This window comes from Sceloporus occidentalis, unplaced genomic scaffold, assembly GCF_023333645.1.
Source record: "Sceloporus occidentalis isolate IW3139 unplaced genomic scaffold, rSceOcc1.0.p SCAF_6, whole genome shotgun sequence".
NCBI classification, from domain to species: Eukaryota; Metazoa; Chordata; class Lepidosauria; order Squamata; family Phrynosomatidae; genus Sceloporus; species Sceloporus occidentalis.
Genome location: NW_028316986.1, coordinates 3,258,560 through 3,285,991, shown reverse-complemented (window position 1 = coordinate 3,285,991; position 27,432 = coordinate 3,258,560). Strand labels below are relative to the sequence as shown.

The 27,432-nt window shown below is 43.3% G+C and overlaps 1 protein-coding gene across 1 annotated transcript in view; it reads right to left on the bottom strand.

Moving 5' to 3' along the window:
- Nucleotides 1-21,759, bottom strand: part of LOC149310332 (L-gulonolactone oxidase-like) — a 75,150-nt gene extending 53,391 nt beyond the window's left edge. Inside the window, exons 1-7 of the mRNA XM_089528371.1 lie at nt 21,613-21,759; nt 19,475-19,549; nt 19,283-19,357; nt 12,200-12,301; nt 11,096-11,221; nt 9,934-10,028; nt 6,019-6,109 (exon numbers count right to left, since the gene is read on the bottom strand). Of these exons, the coding sequence (XP_089384497.1) occupies nt 6,019-6,109; nt 9,934-10,028; nt 11,096-11,221; nt 12,200-12,301; nt 19,283-19,357; nt 19,475-19,549; nt 21,613-21,759 (711 nt within the window). The remainder of the gene's footprint in view (nt 1-6,018; nt 6,110-9,933; nt 10,029-11,095; nt 11,222-12,199; nt 12,302-19,282; nt 19,358-19,474; nt 19,550-21,612) is intronic.
- Between the last annotated feature and the right edge of the window lie 5,673 nt (nt 21,760-27,432).

The following is a 27,432-nucleotide window of genomic DNA, read 5'->3' as shown; positions in this document are numbered from 1 at the left end:
ATATTTGAAGAGATGTCATATTGAGGAGGGAGCAAGCTTGTTTTCCGCTGCTCCAGAGAATAGGACCCGGAGCAATGGATTCAAACAACAGGAAAAGATATTCCAACTCAACATTAGGAAGAACTTTCTTGAGAGTAAGAGATGTTTGACAGTGGAACACACTCCCTCGGAGGATGATGGAGTCTCCTTGTTTGAAGGGCTTTAAACAGAAGCTGGATGGCCATTTGTCATAAAAAGGGCTTTGATGGTGCCTTCCTCCATGGCAGGACTGGGTTGGACTGGGTGGCCCTTGGGGGTCTCTTCCAACTCTAGGATTCTATGACTCCCTTTTCTCCCTGTTGTGATGTTCAGGCATGCCCAGTAAAGGATTCTGGAGGCATATTTCATAGAATCATAGAATCATAGAATCGTAGAGTTGGAAGAGACCACTAGGGCCATCCAGTCCAACCCCCTGCCATGCAGGAAATCCAGATCAAAGCATCCCTGACAGATGGCCATCCAGCCTCTGTTTAAAGACCTCCAAGGAAGGAGACTCTATCACCTTCCGAGGAAGTGCATTCCACTGACGAACAGCCCTTACTGTCAGGAAGTTCCTCCTAATGTTCAGGTGGAATCTCTTTTCCTGTAGCTTGCATCCATTGTTCCGGGTCCTGTTCTCTGGAGCAGCAGAAAACAAGCTTGCTCCCTCCTCAATATGACATCCTTTCAAATATTTAAACAGGGCTATCATATCACCTCTTAACCTTCTTTTCTCCAGGCTAAACATCCCCAGCTCCCTAAGTCGTTCCTCATAGGGCATGGTCTCCAGACCCTTCACCATTTTTGTCGCCCTCCTTTGGACACGCTCCAGTTTCTCAATGTCCTTTTTGAATTGTGGCGCCCAGAACTGGACACAATATTCTAGGTGGGGCCTGACCAAAGCAGAATACAGTGGCACTATTACTTCTCTTGATCTAGACACTATACTTCTATTGATGCAGCCTAAAATAGCATTGGCCTTTTTAGCTGCCGCATCACACTGTTCACTCATGTTCAACTTGTGGTCTACTTGGACTCCTAGATCCCTTTCACACGTAGTTTCATTCAGCCAGGTGTCACCCATCCTATATCTGTGCATTTTATTTTTCCGCCCTAAGTGCAATACCTTACATTTCTCTGTGTTGAATTTCATTTTGTTAGCTTTGGCCCAGCTTTCTAGTCTATTCAGGTCATTTTGAATCTTGATCCTGTCCTCTGGGGTATTAGCTATTCCCCCTAATTTGGTGTCATCTGCAAATTTGATAAGTATGCTCCCAATTCTGTCATCCAGGTCATTGATAAAGATGTTGAATAGCACTGGGCCCAGGACAGAGCCCTGTGGGACCCCACTGGTCACTTCTCTCCAAGATGAAAAGGAGCCATTGTTGAGCACCCTTTGGGTTCGGCCGGTCAACCAATTACAGATCCATTTAACAGTTCCTTTGTCTAGCCCACATTTTACAAGCTTGTTTGCAAGAATGTCATGGGAAACCTTGTCAAAGGCCTTACTGAAATCAAGATATACTATATCCACAGCATTCCCTTCATCTACCAAGCTGGTAATTTTGTCAAAGAAAGAGATTAGATTTGTCTGGCATGACTTGTTTCTCTGAAACCCATGTTGACTTTTTGTGATTATGGCATTGCCTTCTAGATGTTCACAGACTCTCTGTTTAATGATCTGCTCCAGAATCTTTCCTGGGATTGATGTCAGACTAACTGGACGATAATTGTTGGGATCCTCTTTTTCCCCCTTTTTGAAGATGGGGACAACGTTTGCCCTCCTCCAGTCTGCTGGGATCTCTCCTGTTCTCCAGGAGTTTTCAAATATGATTGCCAATGGCTCCGATATTACTTTTGCCAGTTCTTTTAATACCCTTGGATGGAGTTCATCTGGCCCCAGAGACTTAAATTCCTTTAGATTAACAAGGTGTTCCTCTACTATCTCTTTACTTATTCTGTGCTGAAATTCCCCTATTCTGTCCTCTGCTCCATTATCCTCAGGTTGAGCACCCTTTGCCTTTTCTGAGAAGACTGAGGCAAAGAAGGTGTTGAGTAATTCTGCCTTTTCTCTATCTCTTGTTAGCATTTTGCCATCTTCTCCACGCAGTGACCCTACCGTTTCCTTCTTCTTCCTTTTGCTGCGGACATATCCAAAAAAGCCCTTTTTATTGTTCTTAACCTCTCTAGCAAGCCTGAGTTCATTCTGCGCTTTAGCTTTTCTGACTTTACCCCTACACATGCCTGCTATTTCTTTGAATTCCTTTTTCGTGATTTCCCCCTTTTTCCATTTCTTATACATCTTCCGTTTCAAACTTAGCTCCGTTGAAAGTTCCTTAGTCATCCATCCTGGTTTCTTGAGACACCTCCCGTTTTTCTTTCTCACTGGAACTGTTTGAAATTGTGCCTTCAGTATCTCCCTTTTGAGAAATTCCCATCCGTCCTGAACTCCTTTATCTTTTAGTATTTCTGACCATGGAATCGCCCTCAATACTTCTCTAAGTTTACTGAAATTCGCTCTCCTAAAGTCTAGGATGCGTGTCTGACTATGCCTGGCTTCTCCTTTCCACTGTATTACAAACTCCAGGAGAACATGGTCACTTCCACCTAAGGATCCCACCACTTGCACCCCATTAACCAAGTCATCCTTGTTGGTTAGGATCAGATCTAAAATAGCTGACCCCCTTGTTGCCTCTTCCACCTTTTGGACCATGAAATTGTCTTCCAGGCAAGTGAGGAATTTGCTAGACCTTGAGGATTTTGCTGAGTTTGACTTCCAGCAAATATCAGGATAGTTGAAGTCGCCCATCACTACTACATCTCTCTTTTCTGACTGTGTGGTCATCTGTTCTAGAAAGATATCATCCAATTCCTCAGTCTGACTTGGGGGTCTGTAGTAGACTCCCACCGTAACACCCTTGTTGTTTCCCTCCCCTTTGATTCTTATCCAGATGCTCTCCACCTGGCTTCCATGATTGATGTCCAGGATCTCTTCACTGGTGTAAATATCTCTGACATATAGTGCTATTCCTCCTCCTTTCCTGTTTGGCCTATTTCTCTTTAAAAGGTTATACCCCTCTGTTTCCACATTCCAATCATGAGACTGATCCCACCAGGTTTCAGTGATGCCTATTATATCATATTTGCTTTGTTGTACTAGGAGTTCGAGTTCATCTTGCTTATTTCCCATGCTCTGTGCATTAGTGTAGAGACATCGCAGACCATGGTTCCCTTTTACTTGCTGCCTGTGCAAGTTGTTTTGCCTCCCACTGCTGGGTCCTTGCACTGTTTGCCTTGTTTCCTCTATGTCAGTTTGACTATTTTCGCCATCCCTTTCGCCTTCCTTAATATTGTCTCCCTTCCCCTCGGAACTCAGTTTAAAGCTCTCCTGATCAAGTTCTTGAGGCTGTTGGCAAAAACATTTCTTCCAACTGGCGTGAGATGCAACCCGTCTGTTGCAAGAAGTCCCTTTGTATTTCTCCATATTCCTTCCCCACACTCTCAATGTCAGTGCTTTTCAAAAATATATCCAAATAGACAGAGAAGAAGGAAGGAAATGGGGAGGGGGGGCTGAATGTGCATATAAATACTTTGGAGATTATCACACAGGGCAAAGAGCATCATTATCCCGTTCTTTTCCCGTCATGATTGCACGACTGAGATTAAGGTTTTCACACAACTTCACACGGATCCCATTCTTATCCCATCAATAAAGTGTCATTATCCCATAGGTTGTAGTAACACTTTCTCCTGTTATTAACTTGCTGAAAGTGTGTCTGGAGTGTTATTACTGCAGATGTGAAATTCAATAATGTTTCATTAGCGCTATTGCAGGGGTTAGTTGTTAACCCCAGTTTACTATGCGGCAGAATTATTTCCTGTGGCACGATTTCCTGTTCTACCGGACAATTGAGCTATTGACAATTCTGATCCTTCAAAATTGTTAAAATGTTAGCTTTTTCTGTATTATCCTAGAATGAAAGGGGGTATATCCATGTTTAAACTGCTGTATAACATTTAATGCGAATATTTAATGTTAAAATAAGCCTGGTAAAATCTGTTTTGCACCCCAGATCCTGTTTGTTATAGTATATACTATATATAGTATAGTATAGTATATATTATAGTATAGTACAGCCTTATCCTTATCTGCGCACTCATCCGCTACCTCAAACACAAGATGCTAACAGGACGCTAATGCTTCAGCCACACAAGGTATGAAAGTTAAAAGTGTGATTCTCCCATTTTTGTCCCTTCAATCATTCGTAATTGCTATACAGTATGAAAAAATCAGTTATCATCCCGTTATTATCCTCTTATTAGCCAATAACTGGATAATAGTGGGATATGGATGGGATTAAAACTGACTTGGCCCCATGTGATAATCTCCTCTGTAAAAGGAGCTTCTTTTTCAGAGGCTTTTAAAACTGAGATATGCCTATAATTTTTCTGTAATTTTCTTTGTGATGTTGCAGCACACCCTGGACTTTTCTATCACTGAATGTTTTTGATGGCAGCAACGAATATCTAGAAATCCTCATTTGTTTTGAAATTCAGCAGCTTGCATTTCATGCTTTCGGGGGGTGGTTGGAGATCAGCCCGGTGCAGTGAAAGGCGATGTCTCCATTTGCATATTTTGGGGCACGTAGTTACTGCGAATAGTTGGAGCAAGACAAATGATTTAAAAGGAACAAACCTTATATTTTTCAAATGCTTTCCCTGTCACCCTAAATCTAGGAAATGACTTCTAACAATCCTTCTATCTGTCAGAATACCATCTGTGTTGTTCCCTTCCCGCTTGCCACATCGCTGATCTTAGAGGACTCTACCATCAATTTCTCTTTAAAATGAAAAAAAAAGGACTTCTCTGCTCAGGTGACAAATCTGTTTCCCGACCTAACAATTATTATTTTTTAAAACGCTCCTTTTGGGATAGTGAAGTGTGAGATGTGCATTTTAAAACTCCTGCCTCTAGCTAACTCTCTACTATGAAGGGCACCACCCCAGTCTCTCTCTTTCCAAACAATATTCTGAATAAATTAAAGCAAACCGGCATCACTTGGAAAGAGGTTTGTTCCTGGTTGGAAAACAAATATTTGCCAAGATCCTGCATTATGGAGCAAGCTTGTTTTCTGCTGCTCCAGAGAATAGGACCCAGAACAACGGATGCAAGCTACAGGAAAAGAGATTGCACCTCAACCTTAGGAGGAACAGTAAGGGTTGTCCGACAGTGGAACACACTCCTTCCTCAGAGAGTGGTGGAGTCTGCTTTGGAGGTCTTTAAAGAGAGGCTGGATGGCCATCTGTTGGGTATGCTTTGATTGTGAATTCCTACTTGGCAGGGGTTGGACTGGATGGTCCTTGGTCTCTTTCAGCTCTATGATTCTATGAAATCGCCCAAGGACCCTGGTGCATCTCAGAGAAGATGTCCTCAGTCTATGTCTGGCTATGGGGACATAGCCAGACACTGCTCCAATCCCCACCTCCCTCTCCACCAGCCATAGAATAGCTCCCTGTGTGCGTTTGCATGAAGAATCAGAGAAACATCTGCCCAAGTCATGCCTTAGCTCTTTTCCCATCTTCAAACAGCAAAGCTAATGTATCCCATTTGGGGGAAAAGGTGGGATATAAATCCAATAAATAATAAGATCGCATACAAATCAACACTTTCTGTATTGTGAACTCAAAGGCTTTTTAGGGCCGGCATCCATAGTTTTTTGTGGGTTTTTTTGGCGATGTGGTCACGTTCTGGAAGAGATACTGGTGAAACGTCAGGAATAAACTGTTTCTCTATTACTGGACAACTGTTACCATATATATCCATTGCACCAACAACGACTCTAAAAACCATCCACCTAGTCATTGCAAGAGACATCCAAGACTCTGATCTAGATTTCCTCCAAATAGGTTCATAGCTTTGCATAACACCATTAAATGTTCAGACTCGAACCAGCTGTCCTGTGTTTAGCTTTCTCCATCTGGGGCCATTTCAGCTCTTACCTGTGTAGACAAGATGCCATGCTTGATGCCAGTGTTGTGTGTGCCGGTTCCGATCACCCCGCCAGCTGCCACATCCGAAACAGCTCCTAGGCTGAAAGGAGAACAATAAAGGGTTAGATGCAGAGACTGAGTTGCCATTATTCCCCAAAGTAGATGGCTGGCGACACGGTGTAGTTGATGAATGTAACATTCGGAGCGACATTAAAAAAATTAAGCAATTAATGGCTACCTGCTTTTGGAGCCTGAAAGTGTCTGAATGAATGCTGAAAGCATGTCCTAGCGCATTATGCACAACAAAAGAGGAAGCTTAAATGCTCGTCCAAATTTCTCAACATGGAAAGGTTCTTATGACTGTGCTTTTATTGGCACTAGGGTTAGTATCAAAGCCTAAGGGAAAGCTCTCTTTTTGGACTACAGCTCCCAGAATTCTGTAGTACCAAAAGAGAGCTTTCCCTTAGGCTCTGGCTTATAGTAGAACCATTTTTTTAAAAAAAAAAATCTGGTGCGATAAAGCACATTGAACGCTATTTCACAAGCTGGTTCAGCATCTTGGACATATCATTTAAAGTAATACTAGAACCGGGAATAGATTCAACAATCTCTTGGTTCCCGCTGCTGGTTTGCAAGCCTTTAGCATTGTTGGATTAAGCCGCCTTGGCTTAAAGAGAGGGCAGTCCAGGTGATTCTCTGGGCTCAAAATTTTGCAGGGAGGTACCCTAGTTTTTCAATCCTCTCCTCATCACGAATTTCCCCAGGTGTCCTCAAAAAATAAAGGCTAATCTCCTTCCAAAACAGACCAAAAACATTTCACCCAAAATCTTGTTTTTAAAGAAGGGTCCGGCAAATGCCCGAGGGCCTGTAATTACTTTAGGATAACTTCAGACTGAACCAAAAAAACCCTCTGAAAAGTCAATCTTATTAAGTCTTTCTGTGATTAAAGGGCTTTGGTGTCAGGGCCATGGAGGGAATTTGCATACGATTCCACAAGTCCACTGCTTTCTGCAGATTGCTTCTGAAAAGACTAATTTGCAACCACAAAGTCTTTCCACAGCTGCCTTGGCTTAAAGAGAAGGCAATCTGGGTGAAGGATCTGGTCTGCATGGTTTTTGTATCCACTAAAAGGGGCCATAGCATCACTGAACCTTAGAGTTCAAAGAGGATACAAAGACCATCTAATCCAACCCCAGCTATACAGGAATACGCAGCTAAAGCACTCCTAAAAGACACCCATCCAGCCTCTCTTTAAAAACCTCCGAAGATGGAAACTCCCCCCACCCCCCAAAGCAGTCCATTGTCAAACAGGCCTTGCCATCAGGATGTTCTTCCAAATGTGATGGAATCTCTTTGAATCTATTGCCCTATGACCTAGTCTCTGGAGTGAAAATGTCCCTCATCTTAGAATCCTAGAGTTGAAAGAGATCCCAAAGATCACCCAGTCCAACTCCATTCTGAAATGCAGGAAGATGCCATCAAAGCTCTCCTGACATATGACCATCCAGCCTCTGCTTAAAAACCTTCCAAAGAAGGAGACTCTAACACTCTCCGAGGGAATGTCTTCCATTGTCGAATAGCTCTTATTGTCAGGATGTTCTTCCCAATGTTGAGGTGGAACCTCTTTCCCTGTAGCTTGCATCCATTGTTCTGGGTCCTATTCTCTGGAGCAGCAGAAAACAAGCTTGCTCCATCCTCAATATGACATCCCTTCAAATAGTTAAAAGAAATGCCTCTCCTTTTCTTCTCCAAGCTAAACCTACCCAGCTCCCTAAGTTGCTCCTCATAGGAGTTGGTGGTTTCCAGACCCTTCACCATTTTGGTCACCCTCCTCTGGACACACTCCAGCTTCTCAACAACCTTCTCATATTGTGGTGCATTCTCTGCATTGCAGCCAGACTGAATGCAATATTCCAGGTGACGTCTGGCCAAAGCAGAATAGAGGACAACTACTTCCCTCCATCCGGACATTTTACTCCTATTGGAGATTCCCAGAAGTCTACAGATGAAGTGGCTATATATTCGAGCTATTCCACGAAATCTTCCACTCACAACAAATAGCACACTGGTGTCCTTACTTACATGTAAGTCCACTGCTGCTCCAAAACTTGGAGCCAATCCATATATGCCACAATGGCTGACATGCTGTTAGTGACATGGATGCATGTAAGTATAGTTTATGTGCATGTATGGATGGAGCGCAGAAGGGTATTCTCTTGCCCTAGTGTGCATCCTGAAAATTCCTCCGCAGCAACTGTCAAGCCTCAGAGGGAGCTGTTGCTGCTGCTGCTGTTTTTACCACTGAGAAGGGAGGCAATGCAGACCATAAAGATCTGGCTGTTTTGGGATGCAGGGGGAAGGAAAAGGAGGGTATGCTCCATCTGAGAATGCATCCTCATTTCTTTCCCCCTCCAAGCTGAGTCCAGCTGCTTTTTCATGGTGTGACTCGCCTCCCTCTTTTCTCTCTTCCCAATTCAAAAGCATTAGCGACTGTTGGAGCTTGAAAGCTGTCGGTGAAGGGGTGATGGAGAACAGCATGAATTTAGCTACACTCCGGTGTAGGATCTTCCTCACTGTCAGTTTAGTATGTTTCAAGGTGGAACTGGAAGGATTTATATGCCTTCAGCATCTATATGCATTCAGTTGTAACTAGTGGCTTCCAGGTTCATTGGTTGGTGAACCTGCTCTGTGGTTTAGTCAGATCTTTAAAGGAGGTACCTTCCACCACTTCTTTAAAATTCACAGTGGATTCACCACCATATTGACATCAAAGCTTATGGCTGCCATGGGAAGCACTCAGAAAATGGCAGAGCTTGAAAAAGTTACTTTTGGGCTACAGGTCCCAAGCCACAATAGCCAATGGGATTCTAAGAGTTGTAGTCTGAAAACATTTCTCTAAGCTGTGAAGAATGGTCCACCTTGGAATTCCACCACATCTGTGATGCATATATCCCTTCATATATTATTCTTGTCTACGTATACACATTTGTAGATTGGTGTCTATATATGTACAGCTATATGTAGAGCCAGCGCAGAGTAGAGCCTTGGTGGTACAGTGATTAAATTCCAGTACTGCAGCCATTCCATCCACAAGGTTGTGAGTTTGATCCCAAGCAGGGTTCCAAGGTCCTCTCAGCCTTGCTAAATGTAGATTGCTAAAATGAGCCCCCAGCTTGTTGGGGGCAATGAGCTTACAGATTGTAACCTGCTTAGGGAGTGCTTAAGTGCGCTGATAAGTGGTATGGAAACGTACTTGCTATTGCTATATTGCTATTACTATAGCGTTTGATCCTGAGGGGTTCCAAGGTTAACTCTGCCTTCCATCCTTTTGTAGGTCAGTAAAATGAGTACCCAGCTTGCTGGGGGCAATTGGCTTACACTTTGTAAAGTGCTTAGGGAGTGCTGAGTTCACTATGAAAAAGCATAGAAGTGTAAATGCTATTGCTGTTGGGTTGAGTGCTGGAACAGGACTCTGGAGACCAGGTTTTGATTCCCAGCTCAGCCATGTAAAACCCACTGCTGACCTTGGGCAAGTCACACTCTCAGCCTCAGAGGAAGTCAAAAGCAAACCCCCTCTGAACAAATCTTGGCAAGAAAATCCCATGATAGGGTTGCCATAAGTCGGAAATGACTTCATGGCACACAGCAACAACAAATGTACGACAGTAGCAACTTGCTCCCATGTCAAAGGAGTGGTGAATATGCTCCCAGTTTTAATAAAAAATTGGAAGGAGCTCTCTAAGATGCCACACCTGTTTTGAGGGTTGGGTTCATCACCTTCAACAGCTCCTTTAAAGTTTGAACTAAAGCCCAGAGTAGATTCACCACTTAATTGACACAGGAACCACCAGCTATGACTGAGTAGCACCAACAGCATCCAAAAAGGCATGTTCAGATCTATTTGTGTGCATGTGCCTCACGTACATAGGTAAAGCCAAGCCATGCTTGCTCAGCTCCACATTCAGATCAGACAACAGGATCCCTGCCTCCACTGTCACCTGCTTCTTCTCTTTGTCCACCTGGAAGAGAAGAGATGAGATGGGTGGTTATAGGACCCTGGAAAGAATTTTGCCATGGGATAAACTGGCCACAGATTCCTAGGCTCAAAGCCATAGACTCTGGAGATTATCAGAGGGACAATGGGACATTCTTGTGCCATCCTTTTCCCACGCTTGTGCTATACTTCCTGTACGATCGTGGGAAGGACTTTTGGACAACGTGGCACTGATCCGGACATTGTCCTGTCCAGGATGCGCAAATGACAGCAATCGCATGAGAAACTGTCACATGATGTTGAGCTGATCCTGTTGTATTCCTATCAGTGAGGTGGGGTTGTCCTGTCCTTGCCCTTTATTTTGCATTAACGGAAAAGCCCATTAGTGCAAATCCATTTCACTGAGAGGTTTATAACAGAATCAGCGCATCAAGTGTGAATGTCTTTTGCGCAATTACTGTCATGACAGGATAAGGACAGGCTTCACTCCCGTCCCTCGTTTGATAATCTCCACATTAAATAACCTTTCTTATCCAGGTAAACCCGTGAAGTCTGCAATTCTTTATATTGCTGAATCAGGGCATGCAACATACTGTACATTGCTAAAATTTAGAAAGCTTAGAATAATAAATAAATAAATAAATGGCACTCTGATCTCCATGATAAATCTGAACTTTGAGGGTGGCTTTACTACCAGGGTGACCAGATGCCCTCCTTTTCCAGGACATGCCCTACATTTCAACCTTCTGTCCAGGAGTAGTTTACAAATGCCATCCATTTTGAGCTAAGAAGCATGCATTTACATTTATATTAGTGTTTTTAGCTTTTATTTTGTAATGTCCTACATTTTGTTTAACTGCCCTGCATTTTGCAGTGTCTTGTCCTCCTTTGCAGTTATGACATATGGTCACCCTGTATATTGCACAGTAATAACACTTTAACAATTACGATCTTCATCTATGAAATGTGTACTTTGTACAAATTGGGATTTGTACTTTGAGGAGTACTGTAATTTAAGAAAATGTCTGCTAGAGAGTCCTAGCACCCAGCAACAAGGTGGTTCTCACATTCAACGTTCCCCCCCATCGGTACCTTGAGGACCTTGTTCATCCTTTCCATCTGGATCATGAAGTCTTCGGTGCAAGCAATATCAGAAGGAGAGTGTCCACCTCCAAGCACTTTCACCTTCTTGTTCCTCTGCCTGGCCAGATCCAAGATCTGCAATCACACATATTTGTAGAGAAACAAATTTCAGAAGGGTGCAAGGCAAGCAAAGGGTGGCCCTGGGTCAACATACGACTTCCAAGAGTGTTTTTGCAACCCCCGAAGCCTCCAGACATCACAAATCAACCCATTTCAGGAGTGTTTTGCGTGCCCTGCAAGTCTTCTGATTTGTTATGGTCAGTTCCAATTAATCCTCTGCTGTCCCACTTTTCCAGGTGCTTTTTAAAATGTCCCAGTTTCTCTCTCCTTCTCCCTCTTTCCCCCCTTGTCCTCAGCTTATTGCAAATGCTGCAAAGTGGGTTTGAAGTGCAAAAGTAGTTTGCACTCTTTTAACTCAGTGGAGGGGAGGGAAGGGACTGAAACTTGCCCATTCAGCGCAGGCAAAATGCAAACTGTTGCAGCTTCTCCTAGTTTGTGCATCCTTCCTCATTAATAACTTAGCCATACTGGGATGTTGCTTGGCCATACAAGTCCTGCTTTTTATCTGTGAAAGGTTGCAGAGTGTGCATATATGTACTCCTGGAAACCTCTGGGAAGTGCAAGTTCCCTCTAAAACTTTTGTGAAAGCAGTGTTTTTTAAAAAATAAAAAAGTTTCTTTTTAGCAAACCAGCAGCAAAAGCAATTTAAGAATAGCAACTATAATAGCAACTATTATGTTGCGTAATAGTGAATTCAGCACTCTCTAAGCAGTTTGCAATCTGTAAACCAAATGCCCCTAACAACCTGGGTGCTCATTTTACTGACTTACAAAAGGATGGAAGGCTGAGTCAACCTTGGAGCCCTGGGATTGAACTCACAACCTTGTGGCTGCAAGACTGGCATTTAACCACTGCGCCACCAGGGCTCCTGGTAACCAGAAATGGGCTTCTAGACATTTCTGCATTGATTGGAGTTGGTGGAGCCCACATCCAATCTGCCTGCCTTTGCACAGATGTGTAAAACTGGAAAAGTCACACTGATAGCAAACCAACCTCCTTGATCTCGTCGACCGTTGTTGGCTGGAAATATAACTCTGGAGAACAGCCGTAGGTCTTGGCCCAGTTCTGGAATCGGACTCCGCTTTGGCCGTGGACCTTGGTTGTGAAGACACAAGAAAGGAAAGTCATTCAGGGAGATGGCTAATGCCTGGCTGATCCCAACATCCTGGAAACGGGTAGATCTTTATGGCCAGATGAATACGGATTGGGGTCCTGGAGCATCCTCTGGCTAGGGATTCCTCTGTGCACATGTATGAGATATTGCAGGGCTGCAGTTCTATAAGGCTCAACGAAGCATGGAAAGTCTTCACATGGACCTACACTAGGCAGAGCCAAATACCACCCTCTGACTAAATGAACAGCCTTTTACACCCCACACATGGCCATTCTGTGCTCCATGGCAAGCAGGCAGGATTGCAGAAACATCTGGCTATGTCTACATAACTAGAGATTAAATGACTACAGCTACACTAAGAGCCCTAGTGATCTACACTCAGGTCAATTGATCCGGACCTAAGTTAGACTCAAGTCACTTCAACAACTTGACTTGGGCTAGACTTGGCAAACATGACACACTGACTTGGCTTGAGCCTTTTATACTTTTAGTGAGTAACTTGCTGATGCCATTCACTTGGCACAGCAAGCAAGACCTGCTTGCAAAGCGCAGGGCACATTTCTTGGAAGGGAACAGCCAATGCGTTAGGCAATGGGCTTGAGGCGGATGGTTTTAAAAGCCTCCTCTGATGCACAGTGGGGACGGGCTGCCAAGCAGACCTCAACCCTAACCTCAAGCCCATTGCCTAATGCATTTGCTGTTACTCTCCAAGAAATGCGGAAGCCATGTTAAAAGTTGGCCACCAGACTTGAGACTTGACTTGAAAGTCTCTTGCAAGGACTTGAGACTTGACTTGAGACTAAAAGACATGAATACATCACTGCCTAGAGGACCTTGGCAGGTCTTATTACTGGCATCATCATTTTGCATCTGTCCATAGAGACATACCCAGACATTTTGCCACCACAACAATCTTGCTCACCGCAACATTGGGAACGGCCATACAAGGGCTTCAGAAGCTGTTCAGAAGGATAGTACAGTTTATTCATGACTATCATATACAGGTTTTTAGTTTTGGACCATGACTATGGAGGCCAGAATTCAAATCCCCATTCAGCCATGGAAACCCACTGGATGGCCTTGGGCAAGTCACACTCTCTCAGCCTCAGAGGACAGCGATGGCAAAACTCTTCTGAAGAAACTTGCCAAGAAAACCCCATGATAGGGTCACCTTAGGGTTAATATAAGTCAGAAACAAGAACAACTAAGAACTTAAGTCAAAATGTCTTTGACTGTGTCTGCACTGCAGAGATAATCCAGTCTGATACTGCTTTAACTGCCATGGCCCAATGCTATGGAATTCTAGGAACTGTAGTTTCGTGAGACATTTAGCCTTCTCTGTCAGAGAGTTCTGGTGGCACAATAAACTACGATTCCCAGAATTTCATAGCACTGAGCCATGGCTGTTAAAACAGTGTCGAACTGGATTATTTCTGCAGTGTGGATGCAGCCTGAGTCTGCCGGGAAAAAGAGACCAGAGAGGAGGTCGGAGAGTTCCACAGATTGGTGCTGTGATAGAAGAGATCCTATGATGATGATGATGATGAAGATGATATAATTGCTGTGTTTTAACTGATGTTGTTTGTCTGTTAATTGCTGTTGTTCCCTGCCTTGATCCACGGAGGAAAATGGGTATAATAATAATAATAATGATAATAATAATAATAATAATAATAATAATATGTTTATTTATTGCGTTTTAATTTTATGCCGCCTTTCTCCCCGAAAGGGACCCAAAGCGGCTCAGAAGATAAAAACATTTTTTTAAAAAAACTCTACAGTAAAAATTTAAAAACAAGTTAAAACCATCTAATCAAAACAATATAAAATTAACATCAAAAACATACAAAAAATTAAAACATAACAAAAACACCCCTCCAATATTATTAATTATTATTATTATATTATTTGTGTCCTGCTTTTCTCCCAGAATTGGGACCCGAAGTGACTTACAGTCTAAAAACACATTACAAAGTGACAATTATAATTATATAAAACAACTCTCTCATGATTGTTCAATTATGATTATTATTATCATTTCTTACCCGCCTCTCCTTAGGGATCAAGGGGAGGAACAACACCAATTAACAGACAAAACACATCCGTTAAAACACACATCAGTTTAAAAGGACAAGTAAGATATAGACACATTAGAACGATCCACATTTAAAATTCACAATTCAAAACTCGTCCGGAAAAGCCTGCTGGAAAAGACTGGTGTTTAATGCCTTTTAAAATTTGGATACTGTATTCAACTGTCGAATCTCACCGGCAAGTTGTTATTATCATTATCATTATTTATTGTACAGTATTTATACTCCGCTCTTTAGAAATGCGCTCAGAGAAGTGCTTGTGATGGAGGTAGGACTGAGTAAAACTGAAGATCCTGGACGTTTTCAAATTCAGACAAGCTCAGATAGGTGTAGAAAATATATATATTTCTTACCATTTTGCTTCTTTTTATTCCAGAATGGGAAGTTCCAGCTGTTTTCCTGAGATGATCTCCAAGAAAGAAAAGAGGGTTTTTAAGCCCCAAACTTTGCTAGATGCTCATAAAAATAATAGCAACTATCAGTTTTGGACTCTGGATGCAGTTGCTGAAGTGGGCAAAGGCAAGGAATGCAATCACTTTGCATTGGATGGAAGGGCTTGTCTCCAGGGGATGATGGGTTAATGAGTAACAGCTGCATTGTTGGCTTAGGGAGAAGAAGTTTCCAGATTTGAGATCTAGGCTAATAGTTTGCTCCTTGGGGTCAGAGTCTGAGATTCTTTAAATGCATTCCCCCCCCTTAATAGCAAAAGATGCTGGAAGATCATGATTGCAGCAATTTGCTATTGAAGGGCCAGTGGAGTGGAGTGGTTTGAGTGCTGGACACTGAGAGGCCAGGGTTCGAATCCCAGCTTGGACATGGAAACTGATTCTTTAAATGCATTTATTTTCCTGAATTGCAAAAGATGCTGAAACATAGTAATTGCAGCAAGATAATAAAAGTCTACAAAGAGCAAGTGTGGTGTAGGATTTGACCATTATAATAGGATACTAGGAGACCAGGGTTCAAATCCCGGCTAGACTATAGAAACCCATGGAGGGACCTTGAACAAATTTTGCAAAGGCACACAATAACAAAAGTGTACAAAACTGTGTGTTATTTGAAAGTGCTGCAGTGTTACATCCTTCTCTGTGTAGTTTCTTTCATTCTCCAAATTGTTCCCTATGCTGTACGATTTAGTAGTCTGTAAGGTGGAATTGATTCATGTTTTATATAAAGACACACAGCAAAATATTTCACAATTATAGGGTGAGTACAGGAAAGACTATTAATGAAGCAGACAATAAAATCAGATTCCCACAAGGAAAGAAAACAAGGTGCAGTCCTACATGGGAAGAAAGCAAGTCTCCCTTGTCTGGAATTAAAATCCAGAATGGTTCCCATGGATGGCTGACGTCTTTGCTTTCCAAAGGTTCAGTGTACACAACCTTTTTTTCATGCACAAAATTGCGTAAGGTGTATATGAAACATCAGTTCTGAAATACTCCAAAAACCACACACATAGCCTGAAGGTAATTGTCTGCATGATATTTTTTAAAAATGTGTGCATGAAACAAAGTTTGTTTACACTGAACCATCGGAAAGCAAAGTGTCAGCCATCCATGGGAACCATTTTGGTTTGGAGTATTTTGGATTTTGGAATTCCAGATCAGGGAGAGTTGTTTTCTTTCCATGTAGGAATGGACCTGTTTTCTTCACTTGTAGGAATCTGACTTGATTGTCTGTTTCATTGATGCTCTTTCCTGTGCTCACGCTGTCGGCACGTTTTAATTACGACACATTTTGCTGTGTATCTTTATATAACAAAAGAATCAGCAAATAAAAATGAACCCAACTTTGCATCATGAAAGGAGGTGATAACAAAAATCTATCTACAGGCAAATTAGAGAAATCGAAGGCTTTCATGGCCAGCATCTATAGATTGTTGTGTGTTTTTCGGGTTATGAGGCCATATTCTGGAAGAGTTTCTTCCTGATGTTTTGCCAGCATCTGTGGCTATGGGCATCTTCAGAGAAATCAGAGAAATGTTTTCTCTCTGAGAAGGAAACCAGAATTGTTTCTGTTTGTTTTAGAGTCTAAACCAGCTGCTTAAGCACAAAAGAAAGACCTTCTTACTGCCTTGTGAAATCTTAGACCTTTGTGTGCAGAGATTGGAATTCTTACACAAAAGAACGGAAGAAGTTGCATTTTGCTGATCTGAAGAAACCAAAGTCCATTTGGCGGAAGAATCTCTCTTGACCCACGGCCAACTGCTCAGGTCTAATCTGCACTGCAGAAATAATCCAGTTTGGCACCACTTTAACTGCCATGCCTCAATGCTATGAAATAGGTTTACTCTAGTTTGGACCAATCAACAATGATAGCAGCAGCATCAGAGCATTATTAGCATTATTAGTAGTATTAGTAGTATCATTAGTATTACCTCCCCCTTGGGTTACTATTATGGGTCCCACCCTGGAAGAAAAGGTGGGATATGATAATAATAATAATAGATACAGATAGATATGAATATATATATATATATATATATATACACACACACACTAGACAGATAGAGAGTATGTATAGAGATTATTTACATCTAATAATAATAATAAATAATAATAACTTTTATTTATATACAGACTTTCCAACAGATCTATACATTATCTATCTATCTATCTATCTATCTATCTATCTATCTATCTATTGTTTTGTGAGTTATTTAGCCTTCTCTGTCAGAGGGCTTTATGTACATTTTTAACTTCACTGGAAATCCCTAGGCGTTTACAATGTTTATTTGTTTTTTGTTTTAATTTTATTTTTTACAAATCAAGATACATAAGATTTATTACCTTTTGCTACATTCGAAATAAATGGCTTAAGACGCATTTCATTTTGTTACATTATAAATAAATACGTAAGAAGTGTCACATTTGTTGCACCATAAACAAATGTGTGAGTGTTACGTTCTGTTGCATCACGAAGAAATACGCACATTACTTGATGCGCAGGCAAATTTTATTGCAATTGCTTAAGTGTTTGTTATTTGCATTTGGGGTTGTTTCTGTTTTTCTTATTTCTAGACTTCCAACTGTCTCAGTGGTTTCTGTGACTTAATGTTATACCTTTATCCACTTCTGCTTTTATGTACTTTTATAGGAATAACTTCAGTGTGTATATAAATTTCTTAATTTTCTTGAGTCACTAGGAACTTACAGCATTTCTCACTTCTAAGCAGACTGCTTTCTTCAAAATGGTGCTGCCTTTCTGAATTTTCCTCTTAGCAAATAATTGATTTTTATTATTATTATTATTATTATTATTATTATTATTTTGTATCCAACTCTTTTCCCAGAACTAGGACCCAGTATTAAAAGAGCATTACAATTAAAAACATAGAAAAGCAGTACATTAAAATGGAACTTAATTTTTTACAATATTAAAATATATATTTTTACGTTAAAATATACTTGATTGTTATCGTAGGTTTATTTTTTTAATTTGTCATTTGCTACATTTTATTATTTAATGTTAACATCTATTACTATGTATTGTGTTAAATTATTTTAGTAGAACCTACACCATAGGCAGCTTTATTTTATTTTATTTTATTTTTAACTGATTGTATGTATGACGCTGTGTCAATTACAGCGCTCTATCAATAAAGCTTAATAATAATTGATAATATCAGCTAAGGAAGCTATCTCACAATACAGAAAACATGCAGTGGCAGCTGTGTTGGCCATTTAACAAATACAAATACAAATCCATCAGTGACACCTTTATTAGCCAATTTCTTCATCAGGCAAGAAGATGAGGATCCATTGCACTCCAGATTTAGCAATGGGAAATTTCTGTCCTGCCCCCTTCCCTTGAGGATAATAAGAAACAAAAGTTATGTGTATTTCTTTCCCGTCTCCTCAAAGCTCCATGCTTGTTTTGCTTCTTGGTGAATCCGTCCCTGGGTCCTCCAGACTAGTGATTCCAAGCAATTTATATTGCATCTTGAAGCTCCTCCGTCAAAATGCTACATCCTAATTTACAAAAAATAAACTTCAATAGAAAGCTGGCACATTTTGGTTTACTTGTGAGTGTCTTTCTTGTGACATGAATTGTGACCATTGAGGCTGGTGTGAAACCATCCTCTTTCAGTTCCCCCAGATCTGTTTACAGATTGTGGCACCAAGTCTCCATCTGCTTCTTTCTGAACACTTCCTTCTAACAGCTGGGCTACTTTTGTTCCCTGAAATTGTCAGAAACGCACACAACACACACATAAACACTACGCTGTCATTAGGTTCTTAGTGCACAAAGCCTGTCTATTCATTAGAATGGAAGTATATGAAATAGGAAAAGATAGAAAGAGGAGATGAAATCCAACCCACCCACCGCCAGAACACCTTCCTAGAGAGCTGTTCTTTCAAGTAAAACCCACCATGCTTTTCTTTGCAGGTTTCCCACTTTCTCAGGGGTCCTGTGTCCCGAACCCCAGGGAATGTGGAGGGAGCACTGTCTGTGGAATAGGAAAAGGCAGAAAGAGGAGAGGAGAGCTGCATTGGGAGGAAAGCAGGGCTCCGCAGGGACTTGAACCCCGTCCTGGGAACCAGGAGTGCCAACCACCAGCGCCTTTTGCTTTTTTCTGGCAATGCAAGAAGGGGAAAAGCAAAACCTGAGAGAACACAGAAGGAGTGTTCTCTCAGGGAAAAGAAAACCTGACAGAGTTAAAACAAGAACATTTGAGCCGTAAAGCTTCAAATGTTTCAGGTATTCGCTTTTTGCAACCTGAAAAGAGTCATTAAGAAGATGCATAAACCTCCTTAGTAGCATCATTACTGCCTTTAAGATCTTTGAGATTGGTTTTGTTAAATAACATACTGTTGTCAGTATTTGTTGAGACTTGCCTCTTGAAATACAAAAAAGATAACTTACCTGATCATCCAATTGCAATGGGAACAGGTCTGGGATGATGTTGGACAAACGGTTGTGTGGATTCTTCATATGGACCTAGTACCCCAGGAAAGGAGAGAAACCCCCCATACAAACACACATAGAGATGCATTCTCATATTATTCATGATGCGGAAATAGAGACTTGCTCTTAGATACAGAAAAGATAACTTACCTGAACATCCAACCGCAATGGGAACGGGTCTGGGATGAATTCAAACAAACGGTTGTGTGGATTCTTCATAGGGACCTAGAACCCCAGAAAAGGAGAGAAACCCCCCATACAAACACACTGTGGATGCGTTCGCACTATGAAATAAAGCAAATCACCGATAGCTTTAAATGACTGTTGTTCCAATTTGAAACCGGTTCCTGTCGTAATGTAATCGATTCCTGTCGGGATAAAGCAAGGCAAACTCAAAAAACCCGGGTTTTCCTGACACTAGTTTTCCAGCGGTTCTTTTGGAAAGACTTGATTCCGGAGCGTGTTCATCAAGTGGGAACGAGGTTGGATCTGAAATGGCATCATTCTGGAGAGGAGGGACAATGGCAGAGGGGCTGGCCAGGGAGTGTCGCCCTCCCAGCCTTCCTCTGGCTTGAAATACGCAATTTCTTCAAGTCTACCGAACGCGTGGCTTGACTTCGATTTTCCCGTCGGATCAGCTGTAGGCGAATCGATTCATCCTGGGAATAAGGCGGGCATGAACGTTTCTCTACGTATTTCTAGAGGTAAGGCGACAGTGTGATCCTATTTGTGGGCGTTTGAGTTTTTAAAATTTTTAATAATATGATCGATTACATAGTTTTTTGACGAGCAGCAAAAATAGTACAAGCGATCAAGGGCTCTCAATGGTAGAATTTCTTAGTCCTTTGGCGAGCATTAACTTTGGTTGTGTATACACTCGATGGCGCGCGGGGGGGACGAGGGTGTCATTTTTAGAGGTTTTCGGGGGGAGTGTTAATGACAGTATATGCCAGTGATGGTGAACCTTTTCGAGGCCGAGTGCCCAAACTGCAACCCAAAACCCACTTATTAATTGCAAAGTGCCATGTCCCTCTGGCTTTCTAGTAACAAACTCTGGCAAACTCTGTGCTGGGGAGACGGCACATGTGCCCACAGAGAGGGCTCTGAGTGCCACCTCTGGCACGCGTGCCATAGGTTCGCCATCACTGGTATATGCAATGCAGGGGCTAATGGGGGATGGACATAGGGACCATTTTGGTCTGCCATTTGGTCATTCCTACAGGAAGAGAGGGTGTTACCAGCTGGGTAAGGGATGCTGATGCCCATAGTTACCTGTGCCCACCCACCTTTGTGCTCTTTGTGCCCACCCCCAAACTCCTGGCATAGCGTCATTTTTAAATACCTTACAGCGAAACGGATTGCTGGATTTGCAGCCAGGGCACCATTTAATTCCGAAGGGAGGCGTTTTTTCTTCGTCCGCTTTTCCATGGCAGATCCCCCGAAAAAAGTGGGAGGGGATATCATGGAAGACGGAGGAGACCAAGGATGTGGTAGCAATTTGGGCGAAGAGGCAGTTCAGATGCCACTCAATAAAAATCACCGCAATATAGATGTGTATGAAAGAATCGCAGCTAAGTTGAGAGCCAAAGGGCATGATAGGACAGGATCGGAAAGTCGAACTAAGGCCAAAGTGATGAAGTGGAACTTTAAGAAGGCAAACCAGCTAGCCAACAGGAACGGGGCTGGACCAGTAACCATGCCCAATTTGTTGGAGCTGAAAGAGTCTTTAGCCGGCAATTCCAGAGTAGAGGCGAAACGGGTAATGTCTGCAACGGATGTTGTGATAGTGTTGGGAGGTGCTGCTCCTCAGGACCCCAGCATGGTGCCCCATTGACATCTGCAGCCAGCTGAGGGCTCCGAGGAGCTCTTTTCGGAAGGTACATTTCACAAGGGAGGTCCTCCTCTGCAGGAAGAAACTAGTGCTGGCCCCAGTGAAGAAGACACACCTGGACACACCAGTGAAACTATGCTGCAATGACAACAGTCCACTGTTCTGATCACTTGCGGAAATCCCAGAGCTTCAAAACCAGCCATCACCTGCAAGGGCAGTGGGAAAGTGCAAAATGTTCATTGTAAACCAATGAATGAATAGTAATGTTCATTGTAAACCAATTACAATTACAATGCAGCACAAGAAGGTAGGAAAGCAAAGCAGTTATCACCCAGTGCAACAGATACTGAGAGTAAGAATTAGAAAGCAAGTACAACTACAAAGCAAGAAACAGCAAACTGAAACAGTGCAACAAATAACAGGATGCTGTAAAGTCAAATGACAGAAAATGGCATACCTTATTATAGTCTTCAAGGTTAACAGTTTTCTTCATGAGCACCAATTCCATGACATTAACCACTTGTATTATGGCTTCGCAGGTTGTGGACTTCCCAACACTGAAAAATGTAGGAGTAGTCACATAGGAGCCATGTCTGCTTCTCATCTTCGTCCGCTGATCTCCCACTCTATCTCTGTCTGCTTCTCGTCCTCGTCCGCTGTCCTCGTTCTCCGTCCTCGTCTGCTTCTCGTCCTCGTCCGTTGATCTCCCTCTCTATCTGCGTCTGCTTCTCGTCCTCGTCCGCTGTCCTCGTTCTCCGTCCTCGTCTGCTTCTCTTCCTCGTCCGTTGATCTCCCTCTCTATCTGCGTCTGCTTCTCGTCCTCGTCCGCTGTCCTCGTTCTCCGTCCTCGTCTGCTTCTCATCCTCGTCCGTTGATCTCCCTCTCTATCTCCGTCTGCTTCTCGTCTCGTCCGTTGATCTCCCTCTCTATCTGCGTCTGCTTCTCGTCCTCGTCCGCTGTCCTCGTTCTCCGTCCTCGTCTGCTTCTCATCCTCGTCCGTTGATCTCCCTCTCTATCTCCGTCTGCTTCTTGTCCTCGTCCGTTGATCTCCCTCTCTATCTCCGTCTGCTTCTCGTCCTCGTCCGTTGATCTTCCTCTCTATCTGCGTCTGCTTCTCGTCCTCGTCCGCTGTCCTCGTTCTCCGTCCTCGTCTGCTTCTCATCCTCGTCCGTTGATCTCCCTCTCTATCTCCATCTGCTTCTCGTCCTCGTCCGCTGTCCTCGTTCTCCGTCCTCGTCTGCTTCTCGTCCTCGTCCGTTGATCTCCCTCTCTATCTCCGTCTGCTTCTCGTCCTCGTCTGCTGTCCTCGTTCTCTGTCCTCGTCTGCTTCTCGTCGTGGTCCATTGATCTCCCTCTCTATCTCCGTCTGCTTCTCGTCCTCGTCCGCGGTCCTCATTCTCCATCCTCGTCTGCTTCTCTTCCTCGTCCGCTGATCTCCCTCTCTATCTCCGTCTGCTTCTTGTCCTTGTCTGCTGTCCTCATTCTCCGACCTTACCTGCTTCTCGTCCTCTTTGGTTTGCAACTTTTCACTCCGCCATCTTACTGGATGTCCCTTGAGACATCAGCTCTGCCTGGACTCCAATCTGAGCCTGCATGCCCAGGTCTCAGCAGTTGCCAGCAGTGCATTTGCACATCTTAAACTTACGTGCGATCTGCGTTCGTTCCTTGAGACGTCAGACCTGCCTGGACTCCACTTTGAGCCTGGATGTCCATGACTCAGCAGTTGCCAGGAGTGCATTCGCACATCTTAAACTTACGTGCGATCTGCGTCCATTCCTTGAGACGTCAGATCTGCCTGGACTCATCTCTGAGCCTGGATGCCCATGACTCAGCAGTTGCCAGGAGTGCATTTACACGTTTTAAACTTATGTGCGATCTGCGTCCATTCCTTGAGACGTCAGATCTGCCTGGACTTCTCTCTGAGCCTGGATGCCCATGACTCAGCAGTTGCCAGGAGTGCATTCACACATCTTAAACTTACGTGCGATCTGCGTCCGTTCCTTGAGACATCAGATCTGCCTGGACTCATCTCTGAGCCTGGATGCTCATGACTCAGCAGTTGCTAGGAGTGCATTCGCACATCTTAAACTTACGTGCGATCTGCGTCCATTCCTTGAGACGTCAGATCTGCCTGGACTCATCTCTGAGCCTGGATGCTCATGACTCAGCAGTTGCCAGGAGTGCATATGCACATCTTAAACTTACGTGCGATCTGCATCCATTCCTTGAGACGTCAGATCTGCCTGGACTCATCTCTGAGCCTGGATGCCCATGACTCAGCCGTTGCCAGGAGTGCATTCGCACATCTTAAACTTACGTGCGATCTGTGTCTGTTCCTTGAGATGTCAGACCTGCCTGGACTCCACTTTGAGCCTGGATGTCCATGACTCAGCAGTTGCCAGGAGTGCATTTGCACAGCTTAAACCTATGTGCCATCTGCATCCGTTCCTTGAGACGTCAGACCTGCCTGGACTCCACTTTGAGCCTGGATGTCCATGACTCAGCAGTTGCCAGAAGTGCATTTGCACATCTTAAACTTATGTGCGATCTGTGTCCATTCCTTGAGACGTCAGATCTGCCTGGACTCATCTCTGAGCTTGGATGCCCATGACTCAGCAGTTGCCAGGAGTGCATTTGCACATCTTAAACTTACGTGCGATCTGTGTCCGTTCCTTGAGACGTCAGAACTGCCTGGACTCCAATCTGAGCCTGCATGCCCATGACTCAGCAGTTGCCAGGAGTGCATTTGCACATCTTAAAATTACGTGTGATCTGCGTCCGTTCCTTGAGACGTCAGATCTGCCTGGATTCATCTCTGAGCCTGGATGCTCATGACTCAGCAGTTGCCAGGAGTGCATTTGCACATCTTAAACTTAAGTGCGATCTGCGTCCATTCCTTGAGACGTCAGATCTGCCTGGACTCCTCTCTGAGCCTAGATGCCCAGGTCTCAGCAGTTGCCAGGAGTGCATTTGCACACCTTAAACTTACGTGCGATCTGCGTCTGTTCCTTGAGACGTCAGATATGCCTGGACTCCTCTCTGAGCTTGGATGCCCATGACTCAACACTTGCCAGGAGTGCATTTGCACACCTTAAAGTTGTGCGCCAGCTGCACCCTTATCATAGGCAGGCAGGTGAATTTTTAGTCTGTTTTTAACTTGTGTATATTTTATGTGATTTTATATATAGACTTTGTGATTGATTGAATTTTATGGAAATTTTAAAGGTTTTAACTGTGAGCCACCTTGGGTCCCTCCGGGGAGAAAGGCGGTATATAAATGAAATAAATAAATAAAATAAAATAAATACTGGGGGTACAAGAGACATAAGAATGCATGCGAAATTCACAGAAAGATATCTGCATTAGCCTTAATATGACAGACTTAGGAGCAATATTTGAGCCCAGATGGGAAAGAAGAGCTGAGGAGAGGCCAAGAGATGCAGCTTTCTTTGCGACTCACACTTGGACTAGGAACTCACACAATTCACTTCTGGCAGAGGTTTAAGGAGATCTAAGCCCTCCTCAAATACTATAACCTTTCTCTATTACTTAAGGGCAAGTCACCAAGCTCTGCTAGATAAGGGCTTTCCCCTATTTCCCTCAACAGTAGAAATATAAATATAAATCAAGTTATAGGCCCCTTGCTAATCCTAGCTGTAGTAGATAATATTAACTGCACAGAAATCAAAAGACACTTGGTAAACCAAACCACAGCAGAAATCAAAATGTCCTTTGCAACACCAAAGTATTATCTGTCATCCATTTACCTTCCTTCCTTCCTTCTTTTCTTCTTTCCTTCTGTAATTAAAGTCTTAAAGCACTTGTTAATCCTAACTGTATTAGATAATACTAACTATAGCGGTGTGTACCACGCCAATGAGAACATTTGCTCTGCAAAACCTCAACTGTTTCAGCATATTCACTTTTTGCAACCTCCTTCCTAGCATCCTTACTGCCTTTAAGAGACATCATTGAGATTTCTCTTATGAGGGATCTCTTCTCTAAGACACTGTTTTTGGTATTAATTGCTATTGGAAAACGGAAAAGAGGGCTCACCTGATCATCCAGCTGCAATTTCAGAAAACAGTTGTGTGGATTCTTCATAGGAGCTGCTAGAAAGCCAGAAGAGGAGAGAAGCCCCCCATACACAAAGACACACAACATACAAAAGCATTCCCTTGTTATTCCTGGTGTGGAAAGAGAGAATGGAGGGTTCACCTGTTCTTGGGTCCCTTGAAGCCTGAACTCTTGCATCTGAGACACTGCTTCCTCCTCCGGATCTGGGAGAAGCAGCCTCCAGACCCCAGTGCTCCCCAGTCCCTCCCAGTAACCCCAAAGACCTTCTCTCAATGATCCTGGAGAGAAGGCCTTGTTTGGAGGGTCAACTCTTCCAAAACCAGGAAAGACACCCCCCCCCCCCGCGTCCACAACACACAACAACACAAAAGCAATGCAGTAAAGAAGGTCACACAGGGATCAAATGCAAAGTAAATAAGGGATCAAATGTAAAGGGGACTTGCTGGCATGTGGACCAAGACATTAAAGGCTTCAGTGCCCCCCTCCCATCATTGCCAAAGAGCATTTTACCAAAAACACAACGTTTCAAGTCACACATTTCCTGCACAAATGTTGATGTGAAATCCCTGCAAAGGAATGCATTAGAACAAGGTCCCCAAATGCATCCAAAGCCCAATCGCGGCAACGTCTCGGAGGGTCACTCACTGTCTAGTTGTCTTCGCCCGCGAACATCCAGAGACTGGCACCCAGAGACTGGCACAGGGACTGGCATCCGTCCCAAAGAGGCGGCACTTGCTCCAAGGAAAGGACCCTGCAAGGCCAGCAAAGGAGGCCCAACATCACTCTTTTGCTGCCAGGGAATCCCAGACCAAGAGGGGCCTGGAATATGGGCAAGATCCCAAACTTTGGAGGATGGTGGTCTTGGAACCAAATCTCAGCGGATGCCAAGGACCCACTGGATTATCTTCACGTTTTTGAGTTACTCTCTTTTGATTAATTCTCCTTTAGTACTTCTCCTCATTCTCTCCTCATTATTATTTCCCCCTCCCTCCCTTCCTTCCTTCTGCAAATAAAAGCCTTAAACCACTTGTTAATCCTAACTGTAATAGATAATACTAACCTCAGCAGAAACCAACAGATGCTTGGGAAACCAAAGCACCATTGACTCACTCTGCTTGATACAAGCCATTGAACTTACCCCAAATTCCCCTCCGTTCTCCGATTTTCTGCCCTTCCTTTTCCTTGCCCTCCTAACCCTTAGTAAGAGCCAATGAGTAAGAGCCAATATTCAGAGATATAAACTGATCAGCTTAGAATCCCTTAGTTAACTTTAGGAAATAGCTCCAGCTTTGAGAAGCATTCCAGCTGTTTTCCTCTTTGAGAGGCGGTTTTCAGTCTCCTTTGGCCCCCAGTTGCTCTAACCACTCAGCCTGGCTCTCCCTTCCCTTCTGACCAGAGAAGTCCATGGAGGCTGGCAGTTGGCCAGAGGCAGCCTGACCCTTCCGCCTGAATCGTACGCATCACAATGGCCAAGAAAAGTAGTCCCTGGAAGCCTTGGGCCAGTGGAGGGAAACGTCCATTGCTCTCCATTGAGAGATACTGGATGATGGGGAAAGTGGCCATTGCTCTCTTAGTGGAGAGACTGGATTCACACACACACACACACACACACACACACACACACACACACTTTGGAATAACATCTCAGCATTTTTTCAAAGACCAGACTGAAAAAAAGTGAAAAGGCATGCAAATCCCACAGATGTGGACACATGGGCCTAAGATGTATAACAGAAAACTCCTTGCCTATTCTTTAATGGATTTCCTAACCAAAATAAAAATTTATTTCTCCTCTGTTGGTCTTCTGTTTTTTTCTTTCAACATAAATATTTACCATAATACTATCCCACATTCCTTCCTTAACACCTTAATACAAATAACATCAATAGTTTCCAGTGATCTATAAAAACTTTTGTTTGCTTTCGTTCATGTGAGCCATTGCCATCCCTTTTTCAAACCACTGCATACATGCTGGGATTTTATTGGTGATGATTGTTACTGATAGTTTTTTGTGGGTTTTTCGGGCTCTGTGGCCATGTTCCAGAAAAGTTTCATCCTGATGTTTCGCCAGCATCTGTGGCTGGCATCTTCAGACAATGCTTGCCTGGAAAGGACTTTCCAGGTCACACATTACATATACCCAAGTCCTTTCCAGGCAATCATTCTCTGAAGATGCCAGCCACAGATGCTGGCGAAACAT